This window comes from Ixodes scapularis, unplaced genomic scaffold, assembly GCF_016920785.2.
Source record: "Ixodes scapularis isolate PalLabHiFi unplaced genomic scaffold, ASM1692078v2 PGA_scaffold11__112_contigs__length_91849675, whole genome shotgun sequence".
Lineage (NCBI taxonomy): Eukaryota > Metazoa > Arthropoda > Arachnida > Ixodida > Ixodidae > Ixodes > Ixodes scapularis.
Window position 1 is genome coordinate 5666372 of NW_024609837.1, and position 16173 is coordinate 5682544.

Consider the following 16173-nt stretch of genomic DNA (forward strand, 5'->3'; position numbering starts at 1 on the left):
ATAAAGTGAGCGAGGGAAAATATTCACATCGAACTACGTGACGTGTTGCCACGATCACATTCCTACGAGTTTTTTTTTTTTTTTCGACGCTGCAGAACTTGGGATTTTGGGTTCAATCCCCGCCCCTGCCCGTTTCGATCTCGATGAGCATCGTACCGCCGTGTGGTCGTGTATCACGACTGAGTGGTGCACGTTAAAGACCCCAGATAAGCGGTTGTACCGCACTGGCTAAATTGCTCATCTACAGCTGAGACACCAGACGCCCACTGAGGCAGACTAACTTCCGGCTGTATAAATGTAGACACAACAATTTGTTTTGTTTTTTCTACTACCTGTGTAAAACTTCCCCATCCTTTGAAATGGGAAGTTGAGATCGCCGATACCATAAATGCCTATATGCCTACTAAACCGGGGTAAAATTACAGATAACAGATATATATACTAAAGAAAAGAGCCATTCTACTTCACGCGAAGATGGATGGCCAGAGAAGCTGTTATCTTTGCGAAGTCTAGGACGATGCCTAGAGGATGACGTCTAGGACAAGCTCAAGGACGACTTCTAGGACGACCTCAAACACGACCTCGAGGGCGACGGCTAGAACGACCTCAAGGACGACGTCTAGGACTACGCCTAGAGAAATTCAGCCTTTCCACTGGTGAAAACCAGAATAGAAAGGCCGAAAAGATGCCGCCATACATAAGTGACGGCGGCAACCAGACAACAGGCAAGCCGGTTGTCTGTTTCCCGCCGTTGCTTATAAATGCCAGTAGCTGTCCGGAAGTTTGTGTCGACATTTATTTGACCGCGGACACGATACTGAGAAAACTAGCCCTTAACAGCTCCGCTGTAAAAAGAAAAGAACGTCGTTCCTCCTGCTATTCCCTCTAAAACGTAACGAGTCACGTTCCAGTTCCACCGATGCAAGGTAGGCCGGCTGCGTTTATCACTCCCTCTTAAAGTAACGCGCTTCAGGAACGTCGTCTCTTGGAACGCCGTTCCGTACAGCACATTATGAAAATAAAAAGCGCTAAAGACAAGGACAAGCACAACGAAAATAAAAAGCGAAAAAGGCAAGGAAGACTACACAGGAGGCTTGTCCTTTGTAGCCTTCTTCTTATTATTGTCTTGCGCGCTTTTATTTTCGTTATGTTTAACCAGCTAGGCCAATAGATTATTTTGCTACCGTGCAGCACAGGTTAAGTGTTATGCTTTCGCAAAGTCAGGAATTTATTTTTTAATCACTTACGATATATTTTAATTTCGCTAGGACGTAGTAAATGATTTCTAAGATGACGGAGTTGTTAACCGCCAATATAGCGGTCTAAGGTGTTCATTGAAAACAAACGTTTTCTACGTTCAGGTTTATGTATATAATGAACATGAGCACCGAATATTGAAGACGGCGTCTGAGGAAAAATATCTTCCGACCGTTGATGAGCCTTCAATAAGAATCGTGCCGACGAAGTGGTACAAGCAATTAATATCCAGCTAGTGGCCATCTATTCGCTGTAAGTGTTCGTTTACATATATTACATACTCGAGCACGTTTCAACGCAATGAAGTTCAGTTATTCCAAGCTGTTGTTATGTCGGTGTAATTTAGAACTGCGAAACGTATTAGAAATACCGGATTTATTCCTAATTTTCTCAGCACCGTAAACCTTAAAAAAAAAAAAAGACTCGCAAAACCTTTTAGTAACACCTGGACTCATCCCAACTCTTACGTCGCTTCTAAAACGTATCAAATATTTACTTTGGCTTTTGCCATTGGATCAGGCATATGCAGAAGTTGAGTTTGTCTTGCGGTTGCAGCTGTTAGGTGAGCGGTGGTGATCGCCATTTTACACTTCAGACATGTAAAAATACAAGACAGGTTTACTAACTCGTTCTATATTTATTTTTTGTCACTGTTAATTTTTGTATTTTCAAAAATTATACAAAAAGGTTAGATAAAACCGCACAACGGATGACACACGAACCCACAAGAAGACAGATAACGACAAGGACAGAAAGCTATACCGGTGACTGTATAGCGCTACTTTCTCGCCCCGGACGCCAACGCATCGGGGCTGGCAGCCGTCTGCTTCGAATGGACCAACTCTCTGGAGCCGCTGCCTTCATCGGCGCGAGCAACCCCATCATCAACCGCAAGGACTTTGCTATTCTGAACTTACATCGAACAGCCCGTCGAAGGTCACCTTGGCTTGCTGCCCTACTCGCCTGAACCGCCACCGAAACTCCAAGACTCGCGAGACGGTTCAGAAGAGCACGTCGTCCTCATCATGCTTGTCCACCTCATCAACACCAACCCGCCAGGGCTTTCCCGGCCCCAACGCGCGGTGAAGCCTCCGAACACAACCCTGGAGAGCTTGCAAAGACACTTCTCCGGGTTCAGCCAGTGTATCAGAAGGCACCCGTCTCCGCATTTTGTGAGTAGTGAGACCAGTTGGACAGAAAACCGGTGAAGCGAGCAGCCCAATGAAAATGAAAACACATGGGCTCTCATCACCAGCAACATCATGCCGTCACCCTCGCCCCTAAACTCCATTTCATCATCGGCAGCACCTCTCTGTCAGCTTTACACTATCTCATGACATCATGACATATTTGTTTTTCTCCTTTTTTCTCTCCCCCACCCTCTCATGTTTTCCTCTCCTTTTCCCTTTTATGAGGCGCTGTGAACCTTCTAGGTATGTTTCACAGCAACCTTATTCCAATAAGTGTTGGAGCGGGACGTGCTGGAGCGAGAGAACTGCTTCGTGAAGTCAACCGCTGGATCCAGTGTTTATGCACACAGAATGCGAGTAGCATAAACAAGCTGCGGGGGGGACATTTGTTTATCTGGTACGTGTAGCACAAAAAATATGCAGCCTATATTCCTACTATTTTTTATAAAAACATATAAAACATTTGAAACATTATGCTTACTGTCTTAGTATTGTTGTCAAATACTGAGTCTGCTAAAAAAAATTTATGCATAGATGAAGGTTGTATTAAATGTGGGTTTTCGTTTAGAACATACATTTTTCTCTGCCAGTGATGAGGAGAAAGACGTTAAGCTTCGCTGATGAGGATTTTCGGCCGAAGTGTGTAAAAACATAACAAAATCACGCACCATTTCAAACTGCTGCTATGTCTGGAAATATATTAGCCTACTTATTCGTAAAAGTTTGTTCATGATATTAGACTGCAGGGCTTTGAGGCATTTACAACAATAAAAGAACGAAAAAGTGAAACCCTATGTTATTTTTCGTAAAGTGATTACACGACAGTTTTAAGCAACCAGCGACTGAAATAATACGGAAGTTTACACTTGTCATTTTGTTCATTGTATGCATAATTACATGCGAAGAAACATTTTCACGTATTCAATAATGGCCCCTCCTATTAAATATCTCATAAATAGGGTTCGGTGTATTCGGAGTTTATGTGTTTTCTTGAATTTGGGGGGGGGGGGGGGGGGGGGGTTTCCGGTGTTTAATATTTCCTACAGATTCGGTTGTTTGGTGTAAATTGGTTGATATAAACCAATTTATACAAAAAACATCCAATCAGTGGGAAAGATTAAAACCCGGAAAAAAATACCCCCAATTCGAAAAAAAACACTTTAACTCCGAAAACACGGAACCCTAGCCCTTAAAGGGGCAGTGCAATGGTATTAAGGTGGAACTTATAAAACTGCATGTACCTCCACTGGCATCACTGCATCATTGACAATATATTTATGAATACACATTTTTATATAGACGTTAATTGTTGTTTTAATCTCTTTTTAAAATACAGCGTGAATGATGTTAAAACAAACCATTTTCTCTTATGGCGGAGTTGACATGAACTGTGTAAGATTGTTTAGCTTTAAGAAACACAACTTTTAACCTGCAGTTACTTTTTGGACGTTACAATACGTCTATGTTCCTAAATATTTCAATGTGCTTTATTTTATCTAATAAAAGCAAGTGTTCGGTGTGGTAATAATATGAAACATTGCCAATGACTCGCACGGTATTTTTCTCTAAAATATGGAAGTTACCCATGTTAGTTTCTGTTGTGTTACTTCAAACAAATTCAAAATAATACGGATGAGAATATGTCGATCAGTAATAAAATAAAAGCTTAACACAATGTTGTAACAACTATATAAATTTTGTTAGTAACTCCACTGTTTCGGACAACTTGTGCAAAGATTAATCGCCATGCTTAGTCCAGAACATATTATTTGCAAACAAGGCCCTAAAGCTTTAGTAGAAGTACACATTTTATTTCTGCGTTATTTAAATTAAAAAAGCATGTAATTATAACTAGACTACTTTGAATGTTTTATACAATAGTTTTAGTTTTTAGGGAGTTTAACTTCACGCAACTATTTTTGGTGCATTTATTGATTTTTGCATGGAAACTGTTACTTTTTGTTGAATTGAATGAATATCTTGGTCAGAAAAAAAAAAAGATACAAGTGTCAACTTCATATACAAGTAATTTTATATTCGGACCATGATTAACGGTTACAGTGCTGTTTAAAATAATAATAAAAGTAGCGGGGCTACTACACTACCTTAGGCAACAGAATTTGTTATATGTAATATATCCGATTTAAAGCTAGAGGTAAACACAAATCGGGTTCGATGTTGTATTATTTTAGCAAGTTTAATGCATTTCCCCGTATACCTAGTGTAAATTTGCTGGGAAAACGCCGTGGTTTTGTATAAAGAGCTCTCAAGAAGCCCTAAAATGATTCAGTGCGACTAAGCCCAGCATGAGGAAGCAAGGTCCGTGCAGGGTTCCCATATTGGCCGACTGCTTTCGAAAACTTCATCATAGATCGCATTTTAGAGTCGGCAGATTTTGCTGGATTGTTTTATGTGTTCTCATATATCTTGTATGATTCATATGTGTTTATTGGACACAGAAATTTCTCATACAAATGAGAATTTTCAATACGGAACACCATCGTTCGGGCGCTTCTCGGCGCGGCGTGACGTGGCCCAGTGGCCGACGAACTTCGGTCTGCGACGGCGCGCGTTGCATTCGTCGACGTTGGAGTATAAACAACCCTTTGATTGGGACTAATCGACATTTTTGCGAGTCTCTCGATTACTTCCAGTTATTATACAACCAAATAAATATATTGATCTATTATGAGCTCAGGTCAAATTATCATTGCTCTTTTGATTACTTTGAGCTTTGTTTTTTGACACACTAGACTCATTCGGCCTAACTCGCATTCCAATGACTCTTTTGATTACTTTGAGCTTTGTTTTTTGACGCACTAGAATTATTCGGCCTAACTCGCATTCCAATGACTCTTTTGATTACTTTGAGCTAATAGTCACTTATCATACACCAATTGCCTGAATATCAAGTCAAACGTACTTGAGAATCATCACTATGTAGGGCGGATTAAAGTTATCTGGGTCAAAAGTAACTCCAAGTAATCAAAAAAGTAATGATTACGCCAATTTAGCTCATCATACTTCATTTGGTTGGACATTATTCCAAAGTAATCAAGACTCGTCATAATGCCAATAAGGCCAAATTAAAGTTAATTGGGTCAAAACTAACTCGAAGTGGTCAAAAGAGTAATAATAATGTGAATTGAGCTCATAATAGATTAACTGGTTGCATAATAACCGCAGGTAATCAAGATAGACACCACAATGTAAATTAGGAAGACAGTCTATTGAGTAAATAGTAACGCGAAGTAACCAAACTACTAATCATAGCATCAATTAAGTTCATAACAAATCAATTGGTTTAATATTAGCTCAAGTTGATCAAATCATGAAGATGTCAATTAGGGCGATTTAGAGCCAATGGGGTCAACAGTTACTCGATGTAACCAAAGGAATAATCATAATGGGACTCGAGCTCATAATAATCAGTTAGTCTATTATTTGCTCGATGTCAAGAGTAATCATGATACCAATTAGGCTGAATCAAACTCGATCCGGTCAATAGTAAGTCGAAGTAATTAAAAGCTTGATCATAATGGCAACTGAGCTGAAAATAAATTACTTGGTTGCAGACTTGTACCGTACGCATTACAAGTAATCAAATTACTTGTAATCAATTACTTTTTGGAGTAATTTTGTAATCAGTTGATTACTTTTATTAGGCAGTAATCACGAGAGTAATCTGATTACTTTTTGGAGTAATAAAATTACTTGTAACCGTTACAATTTGTCCACGGGACACCCCCCCCCCCCCCCCCCCGGCACACGCCTTTTTTTTATGAAATGACAAAAATAAAATTTGCTCTTTTTTTTCTAACGGAAAAAAGAAAGATTTTTGCGGAGCTGTAGGAAACGAGGTCAATCTCTTTCTATGTACAGTTTCTGTGGAATGTCCGTTTTTTTGTTTTGTTTTTTTTTTTCGAGCTGGCACTGGGAGTGGGAAGCCCCAGGAAAGCTACAGTGCGTGACAAAGGCCATTCAGGGCGACGTCTGAGGAAGCAGAATGTAGCTTTGTGAGTCCCTCGTTCAAACTAGCCCTCTCATGCAGACACACACAGAAATAAAAAAAAAATCCTGCTAAGGGTACCTACTCGCAGCCCGTAGGAGAACCAGAACCGAAGAATGACTAAAGCGGGTGCAAAGTGTAACAAAGGCAGTTGAAATATTTCCCCAATTCCCCTACGTGGTCTTTGTGACAAGCAATGTTTCGAGCTGAGAAGTGGTCAAGGCGATCTCTTCCGCTAATGGATACTACACATGATCCGTTTCAAATCCTGGAGCTGCTGCTCTTTTGAATAACATGCCAGCTCATCCACATGTGAATAATAAAATGACCGATGCAAACTTTGAGCGACAACCCTTGCTCAAGCTTAACAAGATCTAGAACCCCCTCCGCTCCCCCCCCCCCCCCCCCCACACACACACACACACTGGCGAACGCCCAAATCATTAAACGTCTTCAAACGAATTCTATGCTTGTGTCCGCATTGTGAAGGTGCAACGACCACGAAGACCGGGCCAATTTTTCTTCTTCAATACTTGTGCAAATGTGAAATATAGGTTGGAAATAGTTCATTGTTATGAGCGCTAAAGATGTGTCTTCACACAATAAAGTAATCGGAAAAGTAACGATTACTTATTTAAGTAATGTCCAATTACTTTTGCCGTCGAGTAATCAAGTAATCTAATCGAATACCTTTTAGCCAAAAGTAATAGTAATTGTAATCGATTACTTTTTTTAGTAACGTGTACAAGACTGCTTGGTTGTATAAAAGCTGAAAGTAATAATAAACGAGGGTTATGTCAAGTCGGCCAAAGTAAAGTTAAATGGGTCACTAGTCGCTCAAAGTAATCAATATATGTCAATATGTCAATAATGCTGATAAACCCAGTTGTGGGACTAAAATATCAGAGAAAGATAAAAAGTAGCCACTAAGTTAATTTAGTTTTAAAGTCAATTGGGTAAATAGTAATGCGGATTGATCAAACGAGTAACCCAAAGCTTAGCATATGAAGTCGCCTTTGTATATATATTAATTAAAAGTTATCGACTGACTCAGTTAAACGTGAGCGCGTTGGTGAAGTTTAATAAAACAGAAAGAATAAACATAGGAACGTAAAGAACAGCACCTCTTCTGACTTTCAACACAAATAGCTTTTGCGTTGAAAGTCGAAAGAGGTGCTGTTCTGTCCGTCCCTGGGTTTATTATTTCTGTTTTATTTATTGACAGAGTAACTAAACTTTTGCTTCCATAAAATTGTTCGTGGCAATACTACCTATAAAACCAGAATGTCAAAGGAGTTTCTAGGAAGTTATATTTTTGTCAACAATTATGCGGAGAAATCAAGAGATTAATAAAAATGTTTGTTGAACCTTTATTTTCTAAACTGTAAAATTAATAGGCCCAAGTATTTAAGTCAGTTGTGTGAATGATAGCGAGAAGTAATAAAAAGAATGATCACCAATTTCAATTGTACTTACATTATGTGAACTGTTTCAAAAATAAGTCGACGTAATGCGAAAGAGTAAACACAACGTCAATTCAGCTCAAATAAGTCCAGAGCGGCACTAACGACTCAAGTTTACCAAAATAGTAATCAACATATCAATCGCGAGAACACTAACTCCATGTGATCGAAATAGAGATCAAAATATCAGTATTCCAGAACAAAACTGAATTGTATAATCATTTACTCTAATTTATCGAAAGTGTAAGCGAAAGAAGCCACTCAACCAAAAACGTGCATGTATATATAGTAGATTAAATTGACTGACCCCGTGATTAAATTCTTAATAGGGTTAAATTGAATGTCGCTTGAATTAAACTGAATGACACTCGGATTAAATTGACCATAATTTGGAGAAAACCTGTAGCAACTTTGGCCACACCACTGGGAGGTGTTCATGTTTTGACCGCAAGTGTCATTCATCCTTGTTTTCCTTTTCTATATGGTTTTTGAAATCCAGCTTGTAATGTTTGCTGTTTGTTGTTGTTCTTTTTCAGCACACCGGTTAATTATGGTAAATACGGGGCGTGAACGAGATTAAATAAAAAGGGCATATCTTGTCACAAGAAGGAGCGCACAAACATACGGCCATTGCTCAACTCTCAAACTCCCCCCCCCCCCTAAACCCCCCCCTCCCCACCCCCCAAAAGAAGAAAAAAAACACCATAAGTTAAGATTAGTATTTGACTGTGTAACCTTTTTCTCTGAAGGAGCTATGACGCGTATTTCTTGAGGCTGAAGTCGCGAATACGGCCAACAAGCTGCGCTTTCTCTCCCCGAAAATAAATTGTCATTAAAGGTTACAGAAGAAAGGTCTCAGAACATGGCTTGCGCCTGCTGGAAATTTGCTCGATTTTGATTGAAAGCGGTACATATAACAAGCTTTCACCCCGAAACAGCTATGGCGCGTATTTCTTGACGCCGACGTCGCAAATACGGCAAATAAGCTGCGCATTTTCTCCCCTGAAAAGAATGCGCAACCGACACAATTCGTCAGTAGCTGATCCGTTATTTCATTTTATTTTTGTTTCTAGAAAGGTACCCAGGGTAACAGGAAACAAAAGCAGTAACTCACCTTTACCTAGACCGTCTTACATCACCAGACAGCGTCAAGTCGGGTACAATAACAGGCACGAACACAAAAGAGTATCCTCTGGATACGCGATCCATTACCGCTCCCAGGAATCATCTCGCAAATGAACTTTGAAAATACTCGCTCCTAAAACTTGGCTCTTTATCATGATCAGCTTCGTGAAGCTTATGCTTCGGAGCGTGTCTCATACTCCAAACAGCGGCTTATCTACAGGAGCAATTAATAATGTCAGTACGATTGTCCGTATCACGGCCATATACTCTTAGTCGGGTACTCATTAGTAGAGGGTACGTTTTTGCAAATTTGTACGTTTGATTATAAGAATTACAATGTAACCGCCAACGCTGTACCCTCTACGCAGTGGTCACGTGGAAGCTCCTACATAAACATTACAGTAGCGTCGGATGTACACGTGTATATACTTTTTTTTTTATTCTTCAAGGTTTAAAAATGTAGGTGAGCGTTGCGTCGGGGCTTCTTTTTTACAGTTGTTTTTAGAAAAGGCAGTAATTGCTACGTGGGTGCCGTCTTCACCGTAGTTTCGTGTGCTCGGCACACATTATATGAGCGGATAAACGTCACATTATGTTCACTAATTAACCTAAATTTTATAGTTCACCTTTCAATGAATGACTTACTTGATCATAACGGGAGTAATGTTTGCTGCCGAACCCAATTGAGGCCATTCGTGACCAGACAACGATCTTTGAAATATTCATGGTTAAAATGTAGCCTTCGCTCGATTCAAGACCGCAAGCCGATTATAATCCTTCGGTAAGTGACGTAGTGCCGCTTTCTTTATGGAGAGATAACGAAGTAATGTTATGATTACTTGAAGTATTCATGTCCAAATGCCGAGCTCTGATTGGAAGGATTAGTGGGTAGACCCAAAGGCTAGCTGCCCGTTTATCCAACCACTGCCTTTCTTCAATTAGAGTGAACAAGAACGTCGTTTGCTCCTCGCGTACGGTTTGGCGTTCGAGCGCCGGATGCCAGCATCGGGCGTTCGGTCTTCAGACGCCATGACGTGTACGAAGAGGGTGTACGTATTTTTCATTCCATGCAGTTAAGCAGACGACATTTTGCGTTGCATAAAACCATATCGACGCTATTACATATAACTATATATAGTCACTTATTGATGGCTTGCTGCTGATTATCTACTTACTGCTGGCTGCTAACTGTTCTAGTTGGCGTCATTTAAAAAAAAAACACAATTACACGAGGTTTTAATTAGGTGCCCATTTCAGCGACATTTGAAATTCTCTAGTTCACATAGTCACCATTCGGCAGGAATCCAGTTTAACAATTTATTCGCTCTCATTAAATCTGCGATTCCTGGTGTCCCAGTAATGTCGCGAATATTCCTGCTGACGTCTTCGCTGGTTTAAAAAAAGTATGTATTTCATCTTGATAGCTTAAATCGCATGATTCTCTTCGTGTTTTGCTGGAAAAAATTTGCCAAAACTTGAAATTAGTTTATGTAAATTGCATCTGATAGCTATTTATGTACATACACAAAAGAACTTTCTAGGAATATAGCACTTATTTGTTGCTTTCCTACAGTGTTGTCGAACATCGCAAACCTAACGAACTATTTTTTGTAACTTTGACTACTTTCTACAGAGGTGCCTTGAGTTTAAGCTGAAAAAATTGGGTATTATTGAAGGCGTTACTAAGTAAGTTACTCTTAAATCAGCTTTTTTTTAATACAGATACTACAGGCGGAAGCTTTTCCCAATCGGGAGATAAATGCATGAGACATGCAAATATTCAATCCACAATAGGCAAGCAGCGGCCCTGGCAAATTATGCAATCCCAGAACAAAATTTTAGATAGCTTAGTCCTTGAGTTGTACGCGGCGCATTAGTTTGTTGCTCTTCTAGCTTGCTCTCATATACGACGTTGACAAAATCCTAAAAATCACTGACACGGATTTTATCATTCGGCAACCTATAATAAGACACCGATTTCCTTTCAAATCAAATAAACAATCATTTCGGCGCATATCCGTCGCCATTTAAGCATTGATTTTAGCCACCTGTCCGCTCCTCTGGCTCTCATTTCACGAGACCCGAGTATTCATGTGGGGACCTCTAATGTTTAAAAGGGACCAAATCACCGATAGATAGCCTTTATCATCCCAGTTGTATAACGCATAAAATGCAGTATATAAGTAGCGATAGTTTAAATTTGTTTTAGAACACTAAACTTTGTCCCCGCTAAACTTAGCCGCAAAATTGGCGTCACGGTGCCAAGGCGTCCAATCACGTGATACCAAGAAGTCACATGACTTCAGTTTCCACGATAAAATTATTGAAAAAGTTGGAGTCACGTGATCAATGGCCCCATCAAGTAGTCATGCAACGTTACAACACGCTGCTACATAACCTGACGTCAGATCGCGTGAAATCAATTTCCCCGCTCTTTTTAGCCGGAAATGTAACGTCAATGTGTCAAGTCGTGGTGTCAAGTAAGCTAATGTCACCTGACCCCGTCACTTGACGTGACGTCACGGCGTCACATATTACATGACGTCACATAATGCCAGGTAACGTGACATTTCCCCCGATGAGTTTAGCTGAAAAATTGACGCTCCAATCTCATAGCAAGGTCTCACTTGATTTGACGTGACGCCACGTGCTAACATGACATAGCGTAACATAACTACAAAAACACACACCCGGTATTGTTTTTCAGCTTGAACGTTCTAAGATTGTTTTTTTTTAGCATATCCTAATAGTCATTATCGGGTCACCATCGCATTAGATATGGGTGCACACCGCTTTCTTCGGACATCCAGATCACCGAGAGACGCAGAAACAAAACGGCAAGATAGATAAAGGAAGTCTTCAAAATAAAAGCAAGAGGCACACGCCAGTGTGTCAGCGAGCTATCATCGCCATTTCTTGATAAAGAATTTGTATTTTCGCAGAAAGAGTGGGGGCAGGGTAAACGACGTGTTGTTTTCACAAACCCTATTTAAGTTATTGCTTTTCAAGTTAAACTTTCAGTCGCGAGTTACACCTCATGTTGCTTTTTCCTCACTTTTGTCCCTTGTTTTTAAGCGTTCAATTGGAGATGCACAACCAACCAGCCCAACTTACTATTTTGCTCCTAATACTAGTTTTGGCGTTTCACAATTTATGTTAAACATATTACCGAAATAATTTTACTGAATAAAATGCATTTTAAGTGTAACCATAGTTTTGTATCCCAGCTTTATATATATATATATATATATATATAGTGAAGATAATAAAATGAGAAAGTGAGACCTGTCTTTTTGAACGTTCACGAATGATGCAAATGTCTATAAACTTTTACTAACAAAAATTGCGTTTTTCCACAGTTAAAACTGAATATTTTCCTAAATACATATTTCAACAGTTAGCCCCACGTGGTAAAAGGCACATTTTCTTTGAACAGAGTGAAATGAAGACAAAACTCACGTTTGCAATGTTTTTCGCAGTCCTCGGAAGTCAAAAATAGGTTCCTGTCACCAGGAATTGTCTTCCGAGCCTTTTTCGCCTCTTTACATTCGTTGACCTGGATATCATAATAATATCGGGCATACCATCCAACATTTACAAATTTTCCAGTGTCCGGGTGAAGGAAACATCGGTTCAGGGGACCTGTAAAAAATGAAATGCATTGCTTGCATTGAACTTTATTTATAGTGTTCAATGGAACCCATAAAGCGGTTAACATAAGAAGGGGTTCTTAATATAAAGGTACCCTATTGAAAATTCCATCAAGATACGTAATTTGGGACACTGACTGCCAGTCAACAGCCTTGGTGGAACGTGATGTACCATCAGACGTCATCTGATGGTCCATCTGATGACGTCTGACTGCCACTGCCAAGGGAATTTCATCAGCAAGGGCAGCCTTTATATAAGAGTAAAGCTATACGCACTAATAAATATCGCCAAATGCCTCGATAAAACAAAATGTTTGAGAAAAAAAAAAAGGAGGACCACCGCGGTCGAACCCGCGACCACTTAACCCCTACGCTATGCCATCGCTTTGGAGACTCGATTTGACCATTCGTTGTATACAAGATGCTTCGGCTGCAAATGCAATTAAGCCTTCAGCATGTTATGCAAAGCACTCGTACATCACTCGCCGTACTTCAGTTCTACTCACCTGCCATGTAGAGTACTTTCGCGCCGTAGAACGATCCTTTTGTTCGCACGTCTCCGGCCCAGTAGACCTGGTACACCTTGTCGTCTTCAACTACACCTCTAAAGTCCCTTACATCGTCAGAACTCACAACAGGCTGGGTCTTGTCGAGTAGAAATTCTACTAAAACATTAGATATTGTAGAGTCCGGGCAGGATCGACAGTTTGGAGCAAGCGGGCAAACAAAACGAGTAGAGAGCGATAGTTCATGAAAGCTCGGCGAAGCCTTTATGGGCGAAGCGAAGTTAGCGACTGGCGTGTACGGCGGGCTTCTGATCAAGGTTGTCGGTCGGCTGCGTGCCATATCTCTAACATCAGCGGTTTTATGGGCTCACGTCCCGAAATCATTTTCTTGTGCATAGATTATTTTTCGTATTCATAGATTTGACGAAATAGTGGTATCCGAAAGAACTTTACGTCCTTTGACCGTACGTCTGTCTGCACGTCAAAGCTTTTTGACGTACAGTCAGAGCCAATCGATGTACAATCAGAATCGCCATCAAGATATCTTGATGGCATTTCGCGGCGGCCGACTGCCACCAGGAAACCATCAGAAAACCGACAAGTGGAGTCTGACTGGAGTTTGACTGTCGGTCAGAGTAAGTTGTTGGCCAATCAGACATGCTTGACGTACAGTCAGGCACAGTCAGCGGTCCACTAGAAAACATTGACTGCCAAAAAGGGTTACATTGATGGATTTTTCCTTCGGGTATCAGTAAAATGTAATAGAAAAAAAATTTTGAGTATATTTTTGATCTTTGCAGATTTTGTGATTACTATATTTGTCACCAGCTCAACTATTTATTCCTGCTTCTCTGCAATGCGAGGATAATATCCCTCAGTTACGCCAGAATAATTATATTTTCTTGTATCGTATTCTTTATTTCAGACAAAAACGTCCAACGGGTTAGGGCAAAAGAGGGCAATATTGTCTTCTGTCGGGGCCTTATTTAGGACCTGGTTACACCATCAGCAAAAAAAATAAATAAAACCAAACAACACCAAATGATTACTCAGGGGTATCAACGCGATCCTCGATCCATCCTAAATAATACGCGTAGACCAGCAAGTAGAAGTACCAAGTGCAGATCTATAATAGCAGTCCGAAAACCCATACAGGCCTTAAAGTATTACGTCTCGAACTCTCTGTAGACAAGTTCGCATCTTCAACACGGGAGAGAGCCACCTCACCGAGGGAGAGCACGAGTATCGCGCAAGCGGCTTGGGACCGTTGGCCAATGAGAGACACACACGGCAAGCAACGGGACCTGCCATGTCAAGGCAAGCTCGTCGAACTCGAATCCAGTACTCGGTCTTCTTAGTTGTATTAACAAGACAATAAACAGTTCATAACATGGTCTCAGAAGCGGAACACGAAAACGCTCGCAAGTGGAGTCAAGACCGATGTGAGTCGCACGGCGCAAGAGTGAAGGCAAGAGAAGACCGGCAGCGCAGAAAATGGCGGAAGGAAGTGGCACCGCTACTACGCAGCAGTCGGGCGGGGGTCCGAACGTCCAACTTCCCATGCCGGGAGGGATCTTCGCAAGTTTGCTGCCTCCGCCGAAGCCACTCGACATGTCCGGAGACCTGGAGACATCCTGGAGAACATGGTGGGAAGAATTTAACTTGTTCTCAACCGTCACTGCTCTGAAGTCGCAAGACGCCGAAGTACAGGCCGCGACGTTCTTAGTCGTCGTAGGGGAAGACGCCAGGCGCGTCTACAAAACGTTCACGTTCGAAAACCCAGGTGACGAACTGCGCGTTGAGAAGATAGCGGAGCTTTTTGAAAAGCATTGCAAGCCTGCTATCAACGTGAGCTATAGGGACTTTGTATTCGGCACACGGAACCAGAATGACGGCGAACGATTCAATGACTGGCTTACCGAGCTGCGCACGCTGGTGAAGCAGCGCGATTTTGGCGAGCTACACGACCGCATGTTGAGAAGTCGAATCATTCTTGGATTGACCAACAAGCGACTGCAACAACGCCTCATCAACGACGATCCGACTTTAGAACAAGTGATTTAATAAGTGCCGCACGGAGGAACGTGGAGCCCTGCAGTTCAAAGATATCCAAGCTGGAGCATCGCCTGCCGTTGTACATGGACTCAAGTCCGAGACATGCTCTCAATGTGGATACTCTACGCACACAAGCGGAACATGTCCTGCTAAAGGTACGAAGTGTAAAAACTGTGGTCGGAGGGGACATTTCGCTCGAGTGTGTCGCGCGAAGAACGACCCACCGAAAAATAGAGCATCACCACGGAAGAATGTTCGCAATGTTGAACGATGCAAATCTCCCAGTTCCAGCTCCGAAGAAGAGAAGTTGGTTTGTGGTCTATCCAACAGTGTTGGTGATGAACAGTTCTGGAGTGCAGAAGTCAGAGTTGCAGGAAAGGCAGTTGACTGCAGGGTGGATACAGGAGCAAACTGTTCTGTTATGTCTGCAACTCAACTGCGACGAGTCACGAAACAGAAACCGCAAGCAGTCACTACGAAAATAGGTTCGTTCTTTGGCCATGTCAGCAAAGCGGAAGGCCGCATTTTGCTGTCAGTCGCCCATGGCCACCAGAGTACCGACGTACAGTTCTACATCGTGAAACGGGAAGTACCCACAACGATAAGCGGTACCATTGCGGAACGACTGAACCTGATCAAGCGAGTGTCGTCAGCGGAAAAGCACTGCAACCAGACAGTAAAATAATACGAGGACGTCTTCCATGGACTTGGTGAAATCAAGGGTGTCAAGTATCACATGAAGCTCAAGCCAGATGCTCAGGGTGTTACGCAACAGCCACGTACAGTCCCAGTAGCCATCCGTGACCAGCTGAAAAGACACCTAGATGACCTCGTGCAACAGAAGGTGATTACTCAAGTGACAGAACCAACAGAGTGGGTCTGGCAGATTGTTGGAGTGGACTTGTTTCAGCACTCGGG

The 16173-nt window shown here is 41.5% G+C and overlaps 1 protein-coding gene across 1 annotated transcript in view; it reads right to left on the minus strand.

Annotated features, from left to right (window-relative positions):
* Positions 1-10469: 10469 nt before the first annotated feature.
* Positions 10470-16173, minus strand: part of LOC115328148 (actinia tenebrosa protease inhibitors-like) — a 33512-nt gene continuing 27808 nt past the window's right edge. Inside the window, exons 6-7 of the mRNA XM_040216579.1 lie at positions 12504-12686; positions 10470-10498 (exon numbers count right to left, since the gene is read on the minus strand). Of these exons, the coding sequence (XP_040072513.1) occupies positions 10470-10498; positions 12504-12686 (212 nt within the window). The remainder of the gene's footprint in view (positions 10499-12503; positions 12687-16173) is intronic.